Source organism: Eleutherodactylus coqui, chromosome 7 (assembly GCF_035609145.1).
Source record: "Eleutherodactylus coqui strain aEleCoq1 chromosome 7, aEleCoq1.hap1, whole genome shotgun sequence".
NCBI lineage: Eukaryota > Metazoa > Chordata > Amphibia > Anura > Eleutherodactylidae > Eleutherodactylus > Eleutherodactylus coqui.
The window spans coordinates 66094301-66111077 of record NC_089843.1 but is presented as its reverse complement, the minus strand read 5'-3'; the positions used below and the strand labels follow the sequence as shown (position 1 = coordinate 66111077).

General features: G+C 44.1%; 1 protein-coding gene across 4 annotated transcripts in view; it reads left to right on the top strand.

The window, feature by feature from the left end:
• Nucleotides 1-1141: 1141 nt before the first annotated feature.
• The window catches only part of FAM114A1 (family with sequence similarity 114 member A1), a 40223-nt gene continuing 24587 nt past the window's right edge, over nucleotides 1142-16777 (top strand). Inside the window, exons 1-5 of one of the 4 annotated variants that reach the window (XM_066573186.1) lie at nucleotides 1142-1382; nucleotides 6068-6345; nucleotides 8468-8555; nucleotides 10871-10978; nucleotides 16190-16284. In XM_066573186.1, the coding sequence (XP_066429283.1) occupies nucleotides 6073-6345; nucleotides 8468-8555; nucleotides 10871-10978; nucleotides 16190-16284 (564 nt within the window). In that variant the 5' untranslated portion in view covers nucleotides 1142-1382; nucleotides 6068-6072. Of the gene's footprint in view, nucleotides 1383-4220; nucleotides 4279-6064; nucleotides 6346-8467; nucleotides 8556-10870; nucleotides 10979-16189; nucleotides 16285-16777 lie in introns of those variants that run through there. The other 3 variants (XM_066573185.1, XM_066573187.1, XM_066573188.1) reach the window with 3 other exon arrangements.

Sequence of the window (16777 nt, the reverse complement as noted above, 5' to 3'; positions counted from 1 at the left end):
CATACACTTCTATTGGGCCCTTTGGTGCGCAAATGGGCACAAAATAGAGCATGTTTCATTTTTGGGGGGCAAAAAATAGAATATCAATGTACTCATTAACATGAACGGGTTATTTTCCCGCATTTTGTTTATGCAATTTTTGCGTGCGCAAATATGTCAGTGTAGAGGAGTCCTTCAAGGTAAAGTTTAATTTCCCATATAATGTAATAAAAAACATTTCTACGTTTATCTGATGTAATATTTGACTTTAAAAATTCCTAAGTGACGCGAAAGGCAAAAAACAACAATTGCGCCATCTTTGTAAAGCTGTTGTATGGGCAGCATTCACAGTACGATACAAATGACAGATTTAGCTACGTTGTTAGCAGCAGCCTGTGACGCAGTGTTGCAGGCATCTTTTACCGTATTCTGCGCACATTTGCACATACTCAGTGAATGGGGACTTTTGCTGCGCAAATGCATAGAAAAAGTCATCATGCTGCGTTTTTTTTCTTGCGCGACTAAAATGTGCAAAAAAAAAAAAAATACGCATGTGAATCAACCAATTGAAATCAATGGGTTCCGTTCTCTGCATATGGCACGTGCAGATTTTGTGTGCGCAAATATGCCCGTGTGACGCCGACCTCAGATTATAGTCACACGAACGATTTTTCAAGTCTATGGGCACAAAATTAGAAAAAGCGAATTGCACGTATTTGATACGCTTGCAATCTGATTTCAGCGCATGTTACGGTGGTAACCATTAAAAAAATGTGCGCAGAACCTTTAATTGCAGTATTTGGCCCATCATGGCGTTATTTTTGTTTTTTTAATGCTCGGAAAAATCAGATGCAAAACAGATGAAAATTGCGCCAAAAAAAAATAACAGAAACGCAAAAAAATAGAGTGAAAATTGCACAAAAAACGATCCAATTATTAAAAATTTAAAAAAAACACCCGTTCGAATGTACCCTTAAAACGCCCATGTGTAACCGCCATGACGCACTCGTCCTCCAGCATCTGAGTGCAGACTGTCCGCAGACAGAGACAGACTTTCTACTAAACTTTTCCTCTAGCGTCTGGAAATTTGTCCAGAGGGGTTTTTTTTTCAATAACTTTATCAGTCGCAATTGTAGAGTAAAGGGTGGAGATCTTGATTAACCCCATCAGATCTGAACAAGACTGAGAAGTCTTACAATGCGGCTCTTTAACCCCTTTGCAGGTAGGGGGCAGCCAATGTGAGCGCTGTGAGAAGAGGTTAACTAATGCCCAACTATGAAGGCGAAGTTCTGCGCTGACTCCAGGTGTTAGCTGCTTGCATCCAGCAGGGAGAGGGTTAAGCGGAGAGCATACAGCGTGGCAGTGTGGAGCGGCTTGTGATCACACATCTGGCTGTGGAAGAGGTAGGTAACTGTAGGGTGCTGCTTCTCATACCATCACCCGTGTACGCCGGATTTACGGGAAAAAAAGAGAAAAGTAGTTACTTTCGGGTTTTGAAAGTTTTTGAAGTTTTATAAAGTTTTCTACGGCCAAAGTGTGATGGTGGCTGAGCAGTGATTGAAGAGCGTATGGTATAACCGTGCACTGTAAACGCATACGGATATGTAGACGGATGTATGGAGATGTAGCAGAGCTCAGTTTATCACTTGGCACCACTTAGTATTGTGCTACTACGTGTATGGTTTTACATAGGACTGTTAAGGTCTGGCACATGGGATGGAATTAGTTCGCAGGACGCAATAGCGCAGTTACGGATTTTGTTGTGTTTCTAACTGCGGAATGCGTTTTGCAGAATGGTTTGCGGAATTCCGTGCGTTTTTAAAATTGCAGAAATACATATTCTGTATGTTGGAAATCCGCAACAACGATTCCACCAGATGTTCTTCATTCCGCAGCAGGAAGCGTTTCCAAAGTGGATTTTTAATCTCGCAGTTTTGACGTAAAGACGCTTGGATTTTAATAAATACGGAATTCAAGCCCCATAGGGATAACACTGTGACGCAGAAATGTCCGTGCAGATTAAATCTGCCCCGTGTGAAAATACCGTAAGTATACCCGATGCGTGCGCATGAGTGCTGCGTCTTTGTCGAATGAACAATGCTTTTTGCGCACGCATCAACGTATTTTACTATATTTTTGCACCACAAGGTATGTTCATTTGTGCGCAGCAAACAAAGACGCACCCTTTTCACCTTAAGTATGTGCATTTTTGGCGCGTATTCATTTTTTTTACATCCGTGTTGCAAGCCGTCCGTAAAAAAATATGGGCATAAAACAGACAAAAAACACGCCCGTGCGCATAAGGTGTTAATAAAGAGCCTAATTAAATACGCGGTGATAAAACGCGGAGGACGCGGTCAGGGGGTTTTATCACCCGAAAATATACCGTGATGTGCACTGATCTATGAAATGCAAACGCAGCTTCCGTATAAGAGGCGGACGCGGTCGAGCGCTCGCTGCACAATGCCTCAGCACTGTAAACAACGCCTCCATTGTCCCGGGACAGAATGGGGTGACTTGCTGATCAGCGCGGCATCAGGGGGGGTTCCTGCCTTCGGGATGTGGATCGTACACGGACGCCCTCTTGTTACTTTGTGTGCTGATTTGTTTCCTTCATGGCTTACAAGCTGGAGGACTGCTCAGTCAACCGGACGGACATGTTTATTGTGGTAACCGTGGGATACAGCAAATATCACGTCAGCTATGTAGCAGAATGGAGCTGTGTCATGAGGATGACAAAGTCCACAACTACACCCTGATATGGTGCGCCGTTACCATCTACCGGGTATTTAGCACTATAAGACGCCCCGCAGATCTAGACTACAGAAAACACTGATTTAAATGTCTTCAGGGTCTAACAAAGTGGAGGGGTGACCGTCATTAACTTTGGTCTTCTAGCACAGAAAAGGGCAGTCGGCGACTATTAAGCCTGGAGTTCATGCAAACAATGGCGCAAAAGTTCACATTACACACAGCACTGCCGCGCAAACACATTGTACAGGCACACAATACACAGCTTTGCTACATGTGCACACACAACTTATACAGCTCTGCTACTTGTGCATGCACACAGCTTATAGCGCTCTGCTACTTGTGCGCGCACACAGCTTATAGCGCTCTGCTACTTGTGCGCGCACACAGCTCATACCGCTCTGCTACTTGTGCGCACACGCAGCTTATACAGCTCTGCTACTTGTGCGCACACACAGCTTATACAGCTCTGCTACTTGTGTGCACACAGCTTATACAGCTCTGCTACTTGTTCACACACACAGCTTATACCGCTCTGCTACGTGCACACACACAGCTTATACCGCTCTGCTACGTGCGCACACACAGCTTATACAGCTCTGCTACTTGTGCGCACACACAGCTTCTACAGCTCTGCTACTTGTGTGCACACAGCTTATACAGCTCTGCTACTTGTTCACACACACAGCTTATACCGCTCTGCTACGTGCGCACACACAGCTTATACAGCTCTGCTACTTGTGCGCACACACAGCTTCTACAGCTCTGCTACTTGTGCGCACACACAGCTTCTACAGCTCTGCTACTTGTGCGCACACACAGCTTATACCGCTCTGCTACTTGTGCGCACACACAGCTTATACAGCTCTGCTACTTGTTCACACACACAGCTTATACCGCTCTGCTACGTGCGCACACACAGCTTATACAGCTCTGCTACTTGTGCGCACACACAGCTTCTACAGCTCTGCTACTTGTGCGCACACACAGCTTCTACAGCTCTGCTACTTGTGCGCACACACAGCTTATACCGCTCTGCTACTTGTGCGCACACACAGCTTATACCGCTCTGCTACTTGTGCGCACACACAGCTTATACAGCTCTGCTACTTGTGCGCACACACAGCTTATACCGCTCTGCTACTTGTGCGCGCACACAGCTTATACCGCTCTGCTACTTGTGCGCGCACACAGCTTATACCGCTCTGCTACTTGTGCGCGCACACAGCTTATACCGCTCTGCTACTTGTGCGCGCACACAGCTTATACCGCTCTGCTACTTGTGCACACACAAACACACCTTCAGCAGGCATGTTAAACACTGACTTTATTACCCCTAAATCCCCACATACAAGGGCAGTAATACATGATCCCCACTGACTGCTTCCTGCTCACATGGTTAGGACAACATCGGAGGACCAGCTGCTACTGCAAGACCTTTGCTCTTTGCTCTTGTGTACCCCCCTGTGTACAGAGCAGGACCTGCACCCCGGGTGGGAGATGTGAAGAATCCTCGCTGAGACGGCCTGTCCCGGCCTGGAGGCAAGGGTCAGTTCCTAACTCTTTACTAAAAATATTTGCCCAGACCATAAACCGGCCACACTGTGAAAGTCTCTAGGCCTATCAACCCTGAAAGGGACAATGGCGCAGTCTTCGTAATAATTGGCCAATAGGGTCCGACGCTGTTTGGTTCTGTTATAAGACGGACCCGTTCGGGATTCGGGATTCCCCTTTCCTGCTTTCTGAACGTATCAAGAAACCGGAACCCCCGCCACAGGTATGAAGGCAGCTATACGGCCAGACTACACATTACAGATAGCTAAATAAACACATTACAAATGGCCGGTAAGGCTGTGACGACAGCCGGGGGCATTCCCTTAGAGCAAAAAACATTTTTGCAATGGGCACCTGAAAATTTTTCCTCACAGATTCGTATGTATAAAACTGTCGGCCCGTGGAGGTCCAGTATGGGTGGATAGCAGGCTATAGGCGCCATATTACACATCCATACAACATGACGTACGGCGTCTGCATGAGGCCTGGGACGCTAAGGGACTGTGGAGGATTGTATATAGAGGTGATGATATCTGACTGTGTGGGATTCCCATACTGTATAATCAATATACACATGCTACCCGTTCAATCACACAAGGTATTAGCTGCCCGCTTGTGGAGTGGGGGCATCAGGAGGATGTAGGCTGGGGGGATCGACCCCCTTAGGTCCACCCAACCAGATGATCTTTTTCCTGTATGTGGCAGCATCTTGTGGAACTGCATGCATCAGCTTCCTCTGGGCTCTGTCACATCACTGCTGCTCTGAGCCCACTGGCACCCCGCAACATGATCACTTAGTTACACTATTGTATTTATGAGCTTGATTCTGGTATTGCATCTAGGTACTGAGGTTGGTTGTTGTAGTTTTTTAGGCTATGGTCTTGAATCTGGTGCTGTATTTTTATGTGCTTGGTTCTGACACTGTATTCATGTTATTAGCTTGGTTCTGGAATTCTATCTAGGTACTGAGGTTGGTTCTTACATTATTTATGTTATGGGTTTTAATCTGGTGCTGTATTTGTTATCTGTTTGGTTCTGGCACTGTATTTTTGTTATAAGCTTTCTTCTGGTATTCTATGTAGGTAATGAGGTTGGTTCTTGCAGTATTTATGAGTTTGCTCCTAGTGCTGTATTTATGTTATGAGCTTGGTTCTGGTGCTGTATTTATGTTATGAGCTTGGTTCTGGTGCTGTATTCATGTTATGAGCTTGGTTCTGGTGCTGTATTTATGTTATGAGCTTGGTTCTGGTGCTGTGTTTATGTTATGAGCTTGGTTCTGGTGCTGTATTTTTTTATTAACATGGTTCTGGTACCGTATTTCCTCACTGAACTGTTCTGCTGTGCGAAGGCTGCTCTCTTGCTACCTCCTGCAGTAGCAGATCACAGGCAAACTGCCTATCAGTACAATATATATTTTTATCCTATTGTGTGTGTTGGGGGTGGAGGGGGGTGCCTTCTAACCAAAGGCCACCACTGAATGTACCCATTTACCTGTGAACACTTGGTTATGATCACAGACTTACAGTAAGGCCAACTACACACTAGTGTAATACGGCCATGTCTTGTGTAAGTATTACATGCACAAATCCCGGACTGACATGCGTTGATCCCCTTAATTAACAGCATAATAGGTCTAAAGAAACACTCCAGGCAGAATTAATAGACTGTGTAATTCTACATGCAAGGCCCAAGGGGGCAGTACATAACCCTGGGATTCAAAGGACTCCAAAGATTGTCCAGTATTTCTATAGCCTTTCATTAGTAATTCCTCTCTTCCCAGCAGTCAATATGTCGAGTGAAGGAGGTAACGCCGAAGAGGAAACCACTGGGACTGAACTAGAGAAAATAGCGGACCTTGTACTGAGCGGTAATGAGGAGTCCGCGCCACAAGATGGTTCTCAGAGCGGAGAAACGCAGAACGTCCCAGAGGCTGAAGCAACGCAGAACTTGGAAGCACAAGTACCTCAAGAGGAGCGCCCCCAACCAAACCCTGAGGAGTGCTGTGACACCGTGAACCTAGACCAAACTTCTGACCCCAAGGCTGAAGAACACGACCATCCAGTATGTATACCCCCTGTAAAACCCGGTCCTCTCGTGTGAAGGGTGTATTCATACGACTTGTTGTCGAAATATCTGTGACCATATTAGTGCTATTCATCTGAATGGGGTTGTGTTCGCAGCAACTACAGGAGTTCCTGCAAGCCCCATTTAGGTATATGAGAAGGTCACAGAAATTTCTGCAACAAATCTGCTGCATGTGAACATTTCCTTAAAGGGTTTGTCTGATGTTCTCATGTAAACGACCCCTGTCCATATGACCTATAAGGGCTTATGGAGGTCATAAAAGGGGACGCCCTACTTGGGACCCGCTCCATGAGACAAAACAGAGAGACGCTCTATGAGAATCGGTCCCGTTCTGGGAGACTCGATCCGCTCTTGTATCACAAGGACAGCTATTCGTTTGAATGGCCAAAATGTAATACTTAAAGGGGTATTCCGGTTACGCAAAGTTGCCCTCAAATGAATGATAATCAAATATTACTAAAGTCTACAATATGATTCTGCTTTGGATTTTGTGTCTGCAGCTCTATAAACCATCATCTTCTCCCGGCACTTCAGAAGTGTTTATTCACCAGTTGCCCCTGGATACGTCTTGTAGGCATTCCAGTGATACAGGTCGGGCGTGCTCAGTAGAAATGACCAGGGATGGCTTTTTTTTTCTACTCACTCTCGGGACCGGATTGTTGACCAATAGCAGGGCAGCGCTTAGTGGGGACACGCACAGGAAGGACGTACAGAGCCGAGAATTGTGGGAAATGTAGTTTCAAGCTGCATGTCAGCTGTGATACTGCAGCCATCTTGGAAAATAGCATTGTGGGAATGGAATTTTCATTTCCCTTGTAGTAGTCGCTGCGTGGGGGAAATGCCTGGCAGGCATGGCTTCCCCTAACAAAATGAGGGTAGCTACATTCTGTAAGGGGTTGTTCTTAATGAGACCCCCTTTAGAGTAGATGCAGAAATTACACTAGAAGATGCATAAATAAATGTATTAGAAAAATACGTGGCTTTGCTATGATTTGCCGTGGTTTGTCTAAATATTCTCTTAAAGTGACCCTCCAGTCCCGGGACAAAATTTTTACTTGATGGTCTTCTGTGCTGATGTCCGTCCTGTCCTCTGGTTTCAGGTCCAATTTTAGATCATCCATGATGGATGACTCAATGTTCAGATTACCTAATCCCCACAGTGCACTGTGAGACTATCAATGCACTATACTTGAACTCTGATTGGCCAGTGCTGCTCATGTGAACAGCACTGGCCAATCAGAGCAGTGCAGTGTGCATAAGGTAGGTAAAAAGTTGCGGTCGACAACTTGGATGGCTGGAACTGGCGGATCGGAGAACAATGCAGAAAAACATTGGCAGATGATATAACTTATCCTGGGACAGAATGTTATCCCAAGTAGGGTCACTTTAAAGGGTTGCTGCCTTCACCTCTGAACTCCATAAACTACGTAATGGGGCTCAAAGGTGAGAGAAACAGGTTCAAGGAGCTGCTTTTTATACTCACCAGGTCCCGAGAATTCAACGTGCGGACACAGTGTGATTCTTCTCACAAGGATGTGTGCGCTCCCCCATAGAGATGAGTAGTCTTTTCAACCAGTTCTCAGTTTTTTGGTCCTCAACACAATTAACAGAGACTTGGTGACAAACATTCATCTGCAATTCTGTGATATGACGAGAACACATGCAAATACACACTAAGGTACTGATTCTAAACCGGGGTGCCGCGAGAACTCACCAGGTGTGCAATGGCTCCAAGGCTGGGAATCACTCAGACAACATTGGGGTTTCTAGGCAGTGCCCGCCAGAATACACCGGGGTCGGACCAGAAGCACTGCGCCGACCCCTGTGTAGCGTCCGGCACTTGAAAATGCAGGGGCAGCTCTCATTCAAATCAATGGAACCTGCGCCTGCAATTACAAGCGCTCATATTTGCACTGCCCTAAGGCCTTGTTCACACACATATAGTTTTTGCTAGTTTTTTATTTCTTACTTTTTGGATCCAATCCCAGTTTTGAAAAAAAAAATCTGCATTCACAAAACGATATTTGTGCTATCCTGCTGGGATGATTATTTTTTTCACTGCTGTCTATTCAGAAATGTGTCCTGTTTTATGTCTAAGGACGCAGAGACTTCTGCAAAAGAAAGTTCTTGGAGCACCTGGGGAACATGGGGCAAGTCTCTTCTGTCATCGGCTACTGCGACCGTAGGTGAGTACATGGTTTAGTAATTCCTGATAAAAAGTAAAGCCCCCATATTATCTCCCCATACTCCAGAGGCGTAACTTGAAGCTTCTGGGCCCCGATCCAAAATCTGTAACAGGGCCCCCAACTATAGTGCTTTATTACTAGTACTGGGCTTCCTATATGGAGAAGAGATGCCTTAAGGGCCCCCTAAGTCTTGTGGGCCCGGGTGCAACCGCATCCCCTATAGTTACGCCCCTGCCATACTCCCTTGTAACTTCTGTAGTAAGAGGCCACCAGGCACATCTAGTCAGCCTTTTCTCAGATTAGATAATAGATAGTGCAGGTGATCAATGAGTGGAGCAGGTTGCCACAGGAGGTGATGAGTTCTCCTTCAATGAAAGTCAGACAAAGGCTGGACAAATATCTGTCTGGGATGACTTAGTGATTCTGCAGTGAGCAGGGGGTTGGACCCGATGACCCTGGAGGTCCCTTCCAACTCTACTATTCTATGATTCTCAGGGAAATAATAGGATTTGATGGGTTGAAATCTAATTTGTTTCAAGATCCTTGGTGTTGCGGATAGTGTTACTGCTGATTGAGATGTGCTGACAAAAATCACATTGCTTTGGCCATCTTAAAGGGGCTTTTTGGTCCATAATAAACTTTTTATTAACTGTGTTATACTAGCATCAAAACTGCAAATCTCCTTTTTGTGATAGGGACTTTACTTACTGTTCATTCATATTTCCAATCCTCCTTCAGTTTTTGACCTTCTCCGGGTGACGCTGGTGGATTTGGATATGTGGCATGGGCTTTGTTTTTTAAATATCATTATATGGCTGGAAAGCCTTCTAAAGGGGTTGTCCGAGTGTCCAAGTAGATTTTTGTTCTAATCTGCAGGTAATGCTTAAAAATAATAAAAGTGCCGGTGGTCACCTGCTCCGTACTCCTGCTGCTCCAGCACTCCTGTTCTCCCCGCCAGTCCTGTTTGTTATGCAGTCAGTGACTTAATGTATGCAGGCTAACTGATGCAGCCAATCACAGTAAGTGGGCCACTTGTATGCAGAATGTCATCATCTGCAGAATGTAAACAGAGCCAGGGGAAAGAACGGGAGAAGAGGTACTGTAGCGGCTGGGTTTGGAGCCTGTAAGGATTGGCTTTTTTGTCATTTTTCAGCATTGCCTGCAACTTGAATAGAAAAATTAACTCAGAAAAACCCTTTATGACCTGTCTGACCTTCCTGGAATTCTGGTGTATAAGTCTGGAACCCGTGCGATGAGATTGTTCACTTGTATAAGAGATAAAGTTTGCGGAAGTCAAACTTAGGGGGGTCTAAAGGCCCTTTTACATGTAACAATTATCACTCAAAATTCGTCCGAATGGCCGAAAATTAGCGATAATCAATACATGTAAACGCAGGTATCGTGCACTTTTTGTTTGAATGATGGATTTTAGTTTGCTTAAAAACTATCGTTTAGCAGCTGAAAGACTGAGCAATGAGTTCTATTTAAATGCATTTCGCTCATCTTTCAATAGACTGCAGAATGTTCTCCCAGCGGCATGTTTACACTAACTGCGAGGAGAGCAGTGCAATCTGCCGGCAGCTGCGAGAAAAACAATGGAATGTGCTTCAGCTGTTTACACAGCTGGGAGTGTGTTTAAACACACCCTGGGCTCTGCAAACAACTCCTGGAGGTGCTTTTACATGCAAATGAAAATGATAAAGTGGTAATGGCCATTAAAGCCATTAATACTTTATGCAAATACATTGTTTCAATCTTTCAGCCATTCGAAAGATTATCTTTGAGTGTAAAGGGACCCTAACACAGGAGGACTGCTGGGCGCATAAGCACCCGATAGCCAATTCAATGATTATGGCTCCTGTGCTTTCACAGAGGAGCGATAATTGCCCACTGAACGGAGGCAGAGCACGACTGAAATCTCTTCTAGCCACCCGCCTCCATTCAAAGCAAACAGGCAGTCGTTCACAGATAAATGATTGCCTGTTTACATGGGCCGGTTATCGTCAGATTTGTATGCCTGCGTGAAATCAATGACAAGCGATAAGCAAACAAATGATAATTTTCATTCAATTGTTGGCCGTGTTAAACAGAGTGATTACCGTTCAGTATCACACGATCTAACGATTAATCATTCCGTGTAAAAGGGCCCTCTAACTGCACTGCAGAAGCTGATTTGAATACAAGTTAAGTGTAAATGGAATTACAGTTGTCTATCTAGGATTAACATTTTGGGTTTCTATAACTAATTCTGCAAAAAAACAACAACTTTTGGATAAAGGGTGGCATCTTCACACATGTGATCTCTGTTTACCCAGGACACGGGATATCTGCAGTGAAAGAAAAAGCCAAACTAAGAATCAGATCATCAGCTTCAGAGTCGGAGGAAACTGCTGAGATTGGAGCTTCAGAAACTGGAGAAGAAGGTGATGCTATGTTCGGTAGCTGGGGATTAATATACACTGTGCTTTCCAGTAAAAGATTCATCCTCTGGAATATAAGGATAGGCTGTGGGCACTCTGTTGTTCATTGCCTTATCATCTTGTGCCTAAACTACTACAACATCCCTCACTGTGGCCTCTCATCCAACACTCTTGCACCCATTCTACCCACCCTCCGTTCTGCTGCCCAACTAATCCACTTCTTCCCCCACTACTCCTCTGCCTCATCCCTGTGCAAATTCAGTTCAAAATATTATCAGTGACATACTAGGCCGTTCACAACCTGTCCCCTCCATAGATCTCTCCTCTAATATCTTTATACCCCCCCCCCACACACACACACATGTAATATCCAGCCCACATGTCCCCTCAATAAATCTCCGACCTAATATTTTGATACCTCCTCATGAATAATCTCTAATCTTCAGAAGACCTTCTTTGTTCTCCCGTTGTGTTCTTCCCAGGCAATGGTCTACAATATTTTTCCACCTTTTACTCTGGAACTCATTACCCCAAACAATCAGAATCTCCCCTACCTTCAAAACCAACCTGAAAACCCAACGCTTCAGAAAAGTGTTGGGTTTTCAGGTTGGTTTTGAAAGTTTTGAAGGTTTCAAAGTACAGTTAGGGTCTGTTTACTTGTTCAAAAGAGAAACCGTTCAGTCGTTCACATTCGCTGTATAAATGAATGAAAATGACTAAATGATCGGTATTAACCCTTTCCAATCCAAATTGTATCCTGGTTTTCCTAGGGGGCTTACTCTTTTTCTGCCATTATACAACGGCGCTATCTGCTGGCTAAAGCCAGTACTGCATGAGGTGACACGTTGGATAGACTCCAACAGCAGAGAGGCTGGCAATATACAGTAAGAAAACCCCAACGGACATCTTCCATCATCGAAGCTGTACAGCCTTAAATCATAATGTCTTTAGACGTCAGACAGTGGATTGGAAAGGGTTAAAACCAAATGATTAGTGAATGAGCCAATGATGATTTTTATGTCTACATAAGATAAACGACGAACGAAAAACGAATGGTTTATTCTTTGTTGTTCGATCTCTGGCTGCGTTTACACTGAACAGTTATCGTTCACTGTCACTTGTTTTAACGATTCCTTTGAGCTGCAATCATTCCATGTAAGAAGGCTTTATCCCTGCTGCAATTAGACAATAGAAGCAGCTTCTACCCACACCTGCCTTCCTCCTTCTCTTGTAGATTGTAAATGGGCATCGTGCCCTTTGTACAAGAATCTCAATCATTTAGTCTTTGTTTATTGTTCTTCGTTTTCTTATTTACTGTAAACCCTTTTGAGAAGTATAATGTCCAGGAATTAGTGGCAACTTAAACATAACATTGACAGATTTTCTTCAAAATTTTAGTTTAACCCCTTAGTGACAGCCCCATCGCCTTTTTACGACCTAGCTAAGTGGGCTTCAATCCTCAGGGATGTAAAAACATGCATCCCCTGAGGATTAAAGCCCCGTGGGCGATGGACGTGACAGCTGAAAAAGTTAAAATAAAAAGTTAAAGTTTCATCTCCCCTTACGGATCGTATCCGTTAAGGGGAGCTAAAATTACAACTAAGGTCCCCGGATTTGTCCTAGAATGGGATCTTTATCTGCGGACCTTACTCGGCTTCTGCACCTGTCAGCAAAATGGCGGACGCATGTGCAAAAGTCGAGGATAGCCCAAGAAATTTTAAATCTCCCTGCTCCTGGCTACCAAAGGTAGCCAAGAGAATGGAGATTTCATGGGGGGCCACGGTGAGCAATCCCTGGTCATGTGATCGCCGTTATCCAATGGATAATGGCGATCACGTAAAAGTTAAAGAAAAAAAGGTGAAGGTTTATCTCTCCTCACCAATGTGATCAGTGAGAGGAGATGAAACTTCTTACTGGAGGCCTCCGTATCTGAACCCAGATGCGATCCTCCTCCACGGACCTTCCCCGGCTTCTGGTCATGCACCTGCCAGCAGTATGCTGGACACATGCACAGGAGCCGAGGAGCCCGGAAAATTTAACACGGGACAAACAGGGCTATCAATTTTGGGGTGAAAGTCTTCGTTTCTACGTATGCTGTACAAAAAAAAACCCTGTTTTTAAAATGACACAAATTGCCCAAAAAAATAAAAATTTTAATTTTTTCCTTCTGTTTTGCTTAGATTCATTCATAAACTGTGGGGTCAAAATACGCAGTACACCCCTAGATGAATTTCTTAAGCGGTCTAGTTTTCAAAATGGGGTCATTTGTGAGGGGTTTTCTGTTGTTTTGGCTGCTCAAGGGCTCTACAATTGGGCAATGGGGCCTGAAACACCTTCAAGCAAAACTTCTTTTCTGAAAGCCACCGGCTGCTCCTTTCGGTTTGGGCCCCGTTGTGCATACGGACATAAGATTAGGGCCACAATGGGTATGTTTCTGAACACAGGACAAACAGGGAGATCCATTTTGGGGTGCAAGTCTTCATTCATATGTGTGCTGTACAAAAAGAACTGATTATAAAATGACACAATTGCCAAAAAAATGAAAATCGTAAATTTTTTCTGTCTACTTTGCTTAGATTCATTCAAAAACTGTGTGGTAAAAATACACAGTACACACCTATATGAATTCATTAAGAGGTCTCATTTTAAAAATAGGATCATTTGTGAGGATTTTCTGTCGTTTTGGCTACTCAAGGGCTCTACAAGTGTGCTATGGGGCCTAAAACACCTTCAAGCAAAATGTCTGTTCTGAAAGCCACCGGCTGCTCCTTTCGGTTTGGGCCCCGTTGTGCAGGGCCACAATGGGTACGTTTCTGAACACAGGACAAACAGGGCTATCCATTTTGGGGTGTAAATCCTCATTTTCATGTTCCCTATTGAAAAAAACCTGCCTTTAAAATGACGTATTTGCACACAGGCTTCGTCACTAAGGGGTTAAAGCGTATCTGAGTTTTCAGCAAGTTCTATGGGATGAGTTGTATTTCTCAATATCACTATTTTGGGGTAGACACATATAATGTATAATGTTTTGAGGGGGCACATGGAGAAAAAAACAGCAATTCTAGCATTGTTTTTAGGGTGTTGACTTTACAGCATTTACTGATGATTTTTTGAACGATGATCATTCCATCTAAACGCACCTTTGCTCATCGCTATACTAAGAGCTGCATGACCACTTGAAACGCGTCATAAAGTTGCGTCCATTTGTTTGATGATGAGAATCTAACCTATTCAAAATAAAGCTGTGATTTTTATTGCCAAATAAAAGGTTGGCATTAAAGTTGAGCGAACATACTCTGCCGAGCTTGATGCTCATTCGAGTATTAGCGTACTCGATGGTGCTCGTTACTCGAATGAGCATCACACCGTGTTCGACCCCGCCCCAGTTTTTGGCTCCTCCCTGCTGTGATGTGTGAGAAAGAGAGACCGAGACCGATTAAGGAAGAAAAAAAAAACTCGGCACCCGGCGGCCCACATACAAAAATGCTTGAGTCTCCCATTGTAGCCAATGGGGTTCGTTACTCGAGTAGAGCTCTCGAATTTTACAAAAAGCTCGACTCGAATAACGCGGACCCGAGCATTTGGGTGCTCGCTCATCTCTAGTTGGCATATAGAATGAGAATGCTGGTCTGGGCGAGAATGTGTGTAAGTGGGGTCAGTAACTGGTCAGTGATAGAAAGTAGAGGGTGGTTATTAATGGTATACACTCTGATTGGGTCACCGTTACTAGTGGGGACCACAGGGGGCAGTATTGGGCCTTATTCTTTTTAATATATTCATTAATGACCTGGTAGAAGGATTGTGCAGTAACATATCAAGATTTGCAGATGATACAAAACTATGTAAAGAAATTAACACGAGAGAACAGAATGCGGTTGTAACAGGATCTGGATAGGTTGGGGGTAGAAAAGTGGCAAATGAGGTTTAACACTGATAGATGTAAGGTTCTGCACATGGGCAGAGGAAATACATGTCACCATTACACACTAAATTTAGTTAACTGTAAGCTAAACTGGAGCAAGCAGTGTCAGGCAGCTGCTGCCAAGGCAAATAGGATCATGGGGAGCATCAAAAGAGGCCTAGGGGGTCATGAAGAGAACATTGTTCTTACTCCTTACAAGACACTGGTCAGACCACGCATGGAATATTGTGGACAGTTTAGACACCGGTAATCAAGAAGGACATATCAGAGCTTGAGCGGGTACAAAGGTGGGCAACTAAAGTAATAAATGGAATGGGCGGACTACAATACCCAGAGAGGTTATCAAAATTGGGGTTATTTAGTTTAGAAAAAGGACAGTTTATAGGCGACCTAATAACTATGTATTAATATGTCAGGGGACAATACAGAGATCTCTTCCATCATATAGTTATACCAAGGACTGTGACTGTAACAAGGGGGCGCCCTCTACATCTGGAGGAAAGAAGGTTTCTTCACAACATAGAAGGGGGTTCTTTACTGTAAGAGCAGTGAGACTATGGAACTCTCTGCCTGAGGACATGGTCATGGCAAATTCAATAAAAGAGTATAAGAGGGGCCTGGAGCCTTTCTTGAGCGATATGATATTATATGTTATAATCATTAATAACTTCAGAAGGGTCGGTGAGACGGGGATTATTCCGATTGCCAAATTTGAGTCAGGAAAGAATTTTTATTCCTTTAATGAGGAAAATTGGCTTCAATGTCATTGTTTTGAGGGTTTTTTTGCCTTCTGGATTAACATTGGGGGTTAATAGGCCGAACTAGATGGGCACGTGTTTTTTTCAGCCTAACATACCATGTTACAACCAACCGGGTGAGATGTACATACTGATTACTATGCATTCCAGTAGGTAGCATTTACCAAACTTGGATTCATCCATCAGACTACCATGAAAACTGCATGGCTGTGGGCTTTATTTAATGCAAATGTTTAAATGAGTATGGCTAAAACTCTTAAACAATTATGAGAGGTGTCCACATACTTTTGACTATATAGCGTAAAAACGTGTACAAAACGTAAATGAAGGCATCTTTTACCCTTGCTATGTGCAGCACTGCTGTCTATAGTACCAGTGCAGACCATAATTTGTTATTTCTCTGAAATACCATATCTGATTGCAGCATATTTTATGCCATTCTTCACTATTCAACAAGGCTTGCAATTAGAATATTTGGCTTCTGGGACATACATCTTATTGTATTAATATAGTAGTATATTCTCTCCCACACAGTGACAACAGAAACCAGTGACAGCGCAGCAGAACCTGCCTCCCCTACCGCGGGTCGTGGTGTGTTTTCAGCTCTAACTAATGCCGTACAGAACACGGTAAGCTATCATGTCCTAGACCTTGTGTAGGTAATATTCCATCAGCTCCATTTGTAAGACCATGCACGCTAATGAGTAATATGTGATGTGTTTATGCTGTTTTCTACTATTGCGCGTCTAACAAGTGTTGGGCGCCATTGTAATAAAGCATTTGCAACTTGTCTATTTTAGCATCTTAAGATTAAATAAGGAACTCTAGTGAATATATATATATTTTTTTGTTTTCTTTTTGTTTTAGTATTTAAAGGGGTTGTCCCGCGCCGAAACGGGTTTTTTTTTTTTTCTTTTTAACCCCCCCCCCCCCCCCCCCCCCGTTCGGCGCGAGACAACCCCGATGCAGGGGTTAAAAAAACAAACCGGGTAGTACTTACCCAAATCCCGGCGGTCCGGCGTCTTCATACTCACCTGCTGAAGATGGCCGCCGGGATCCTCTCTCTCTGTGGACCGCAGGGCTTCTGTGCGGTCCATTGCCGATTCCAGCCTCCTGATTGGC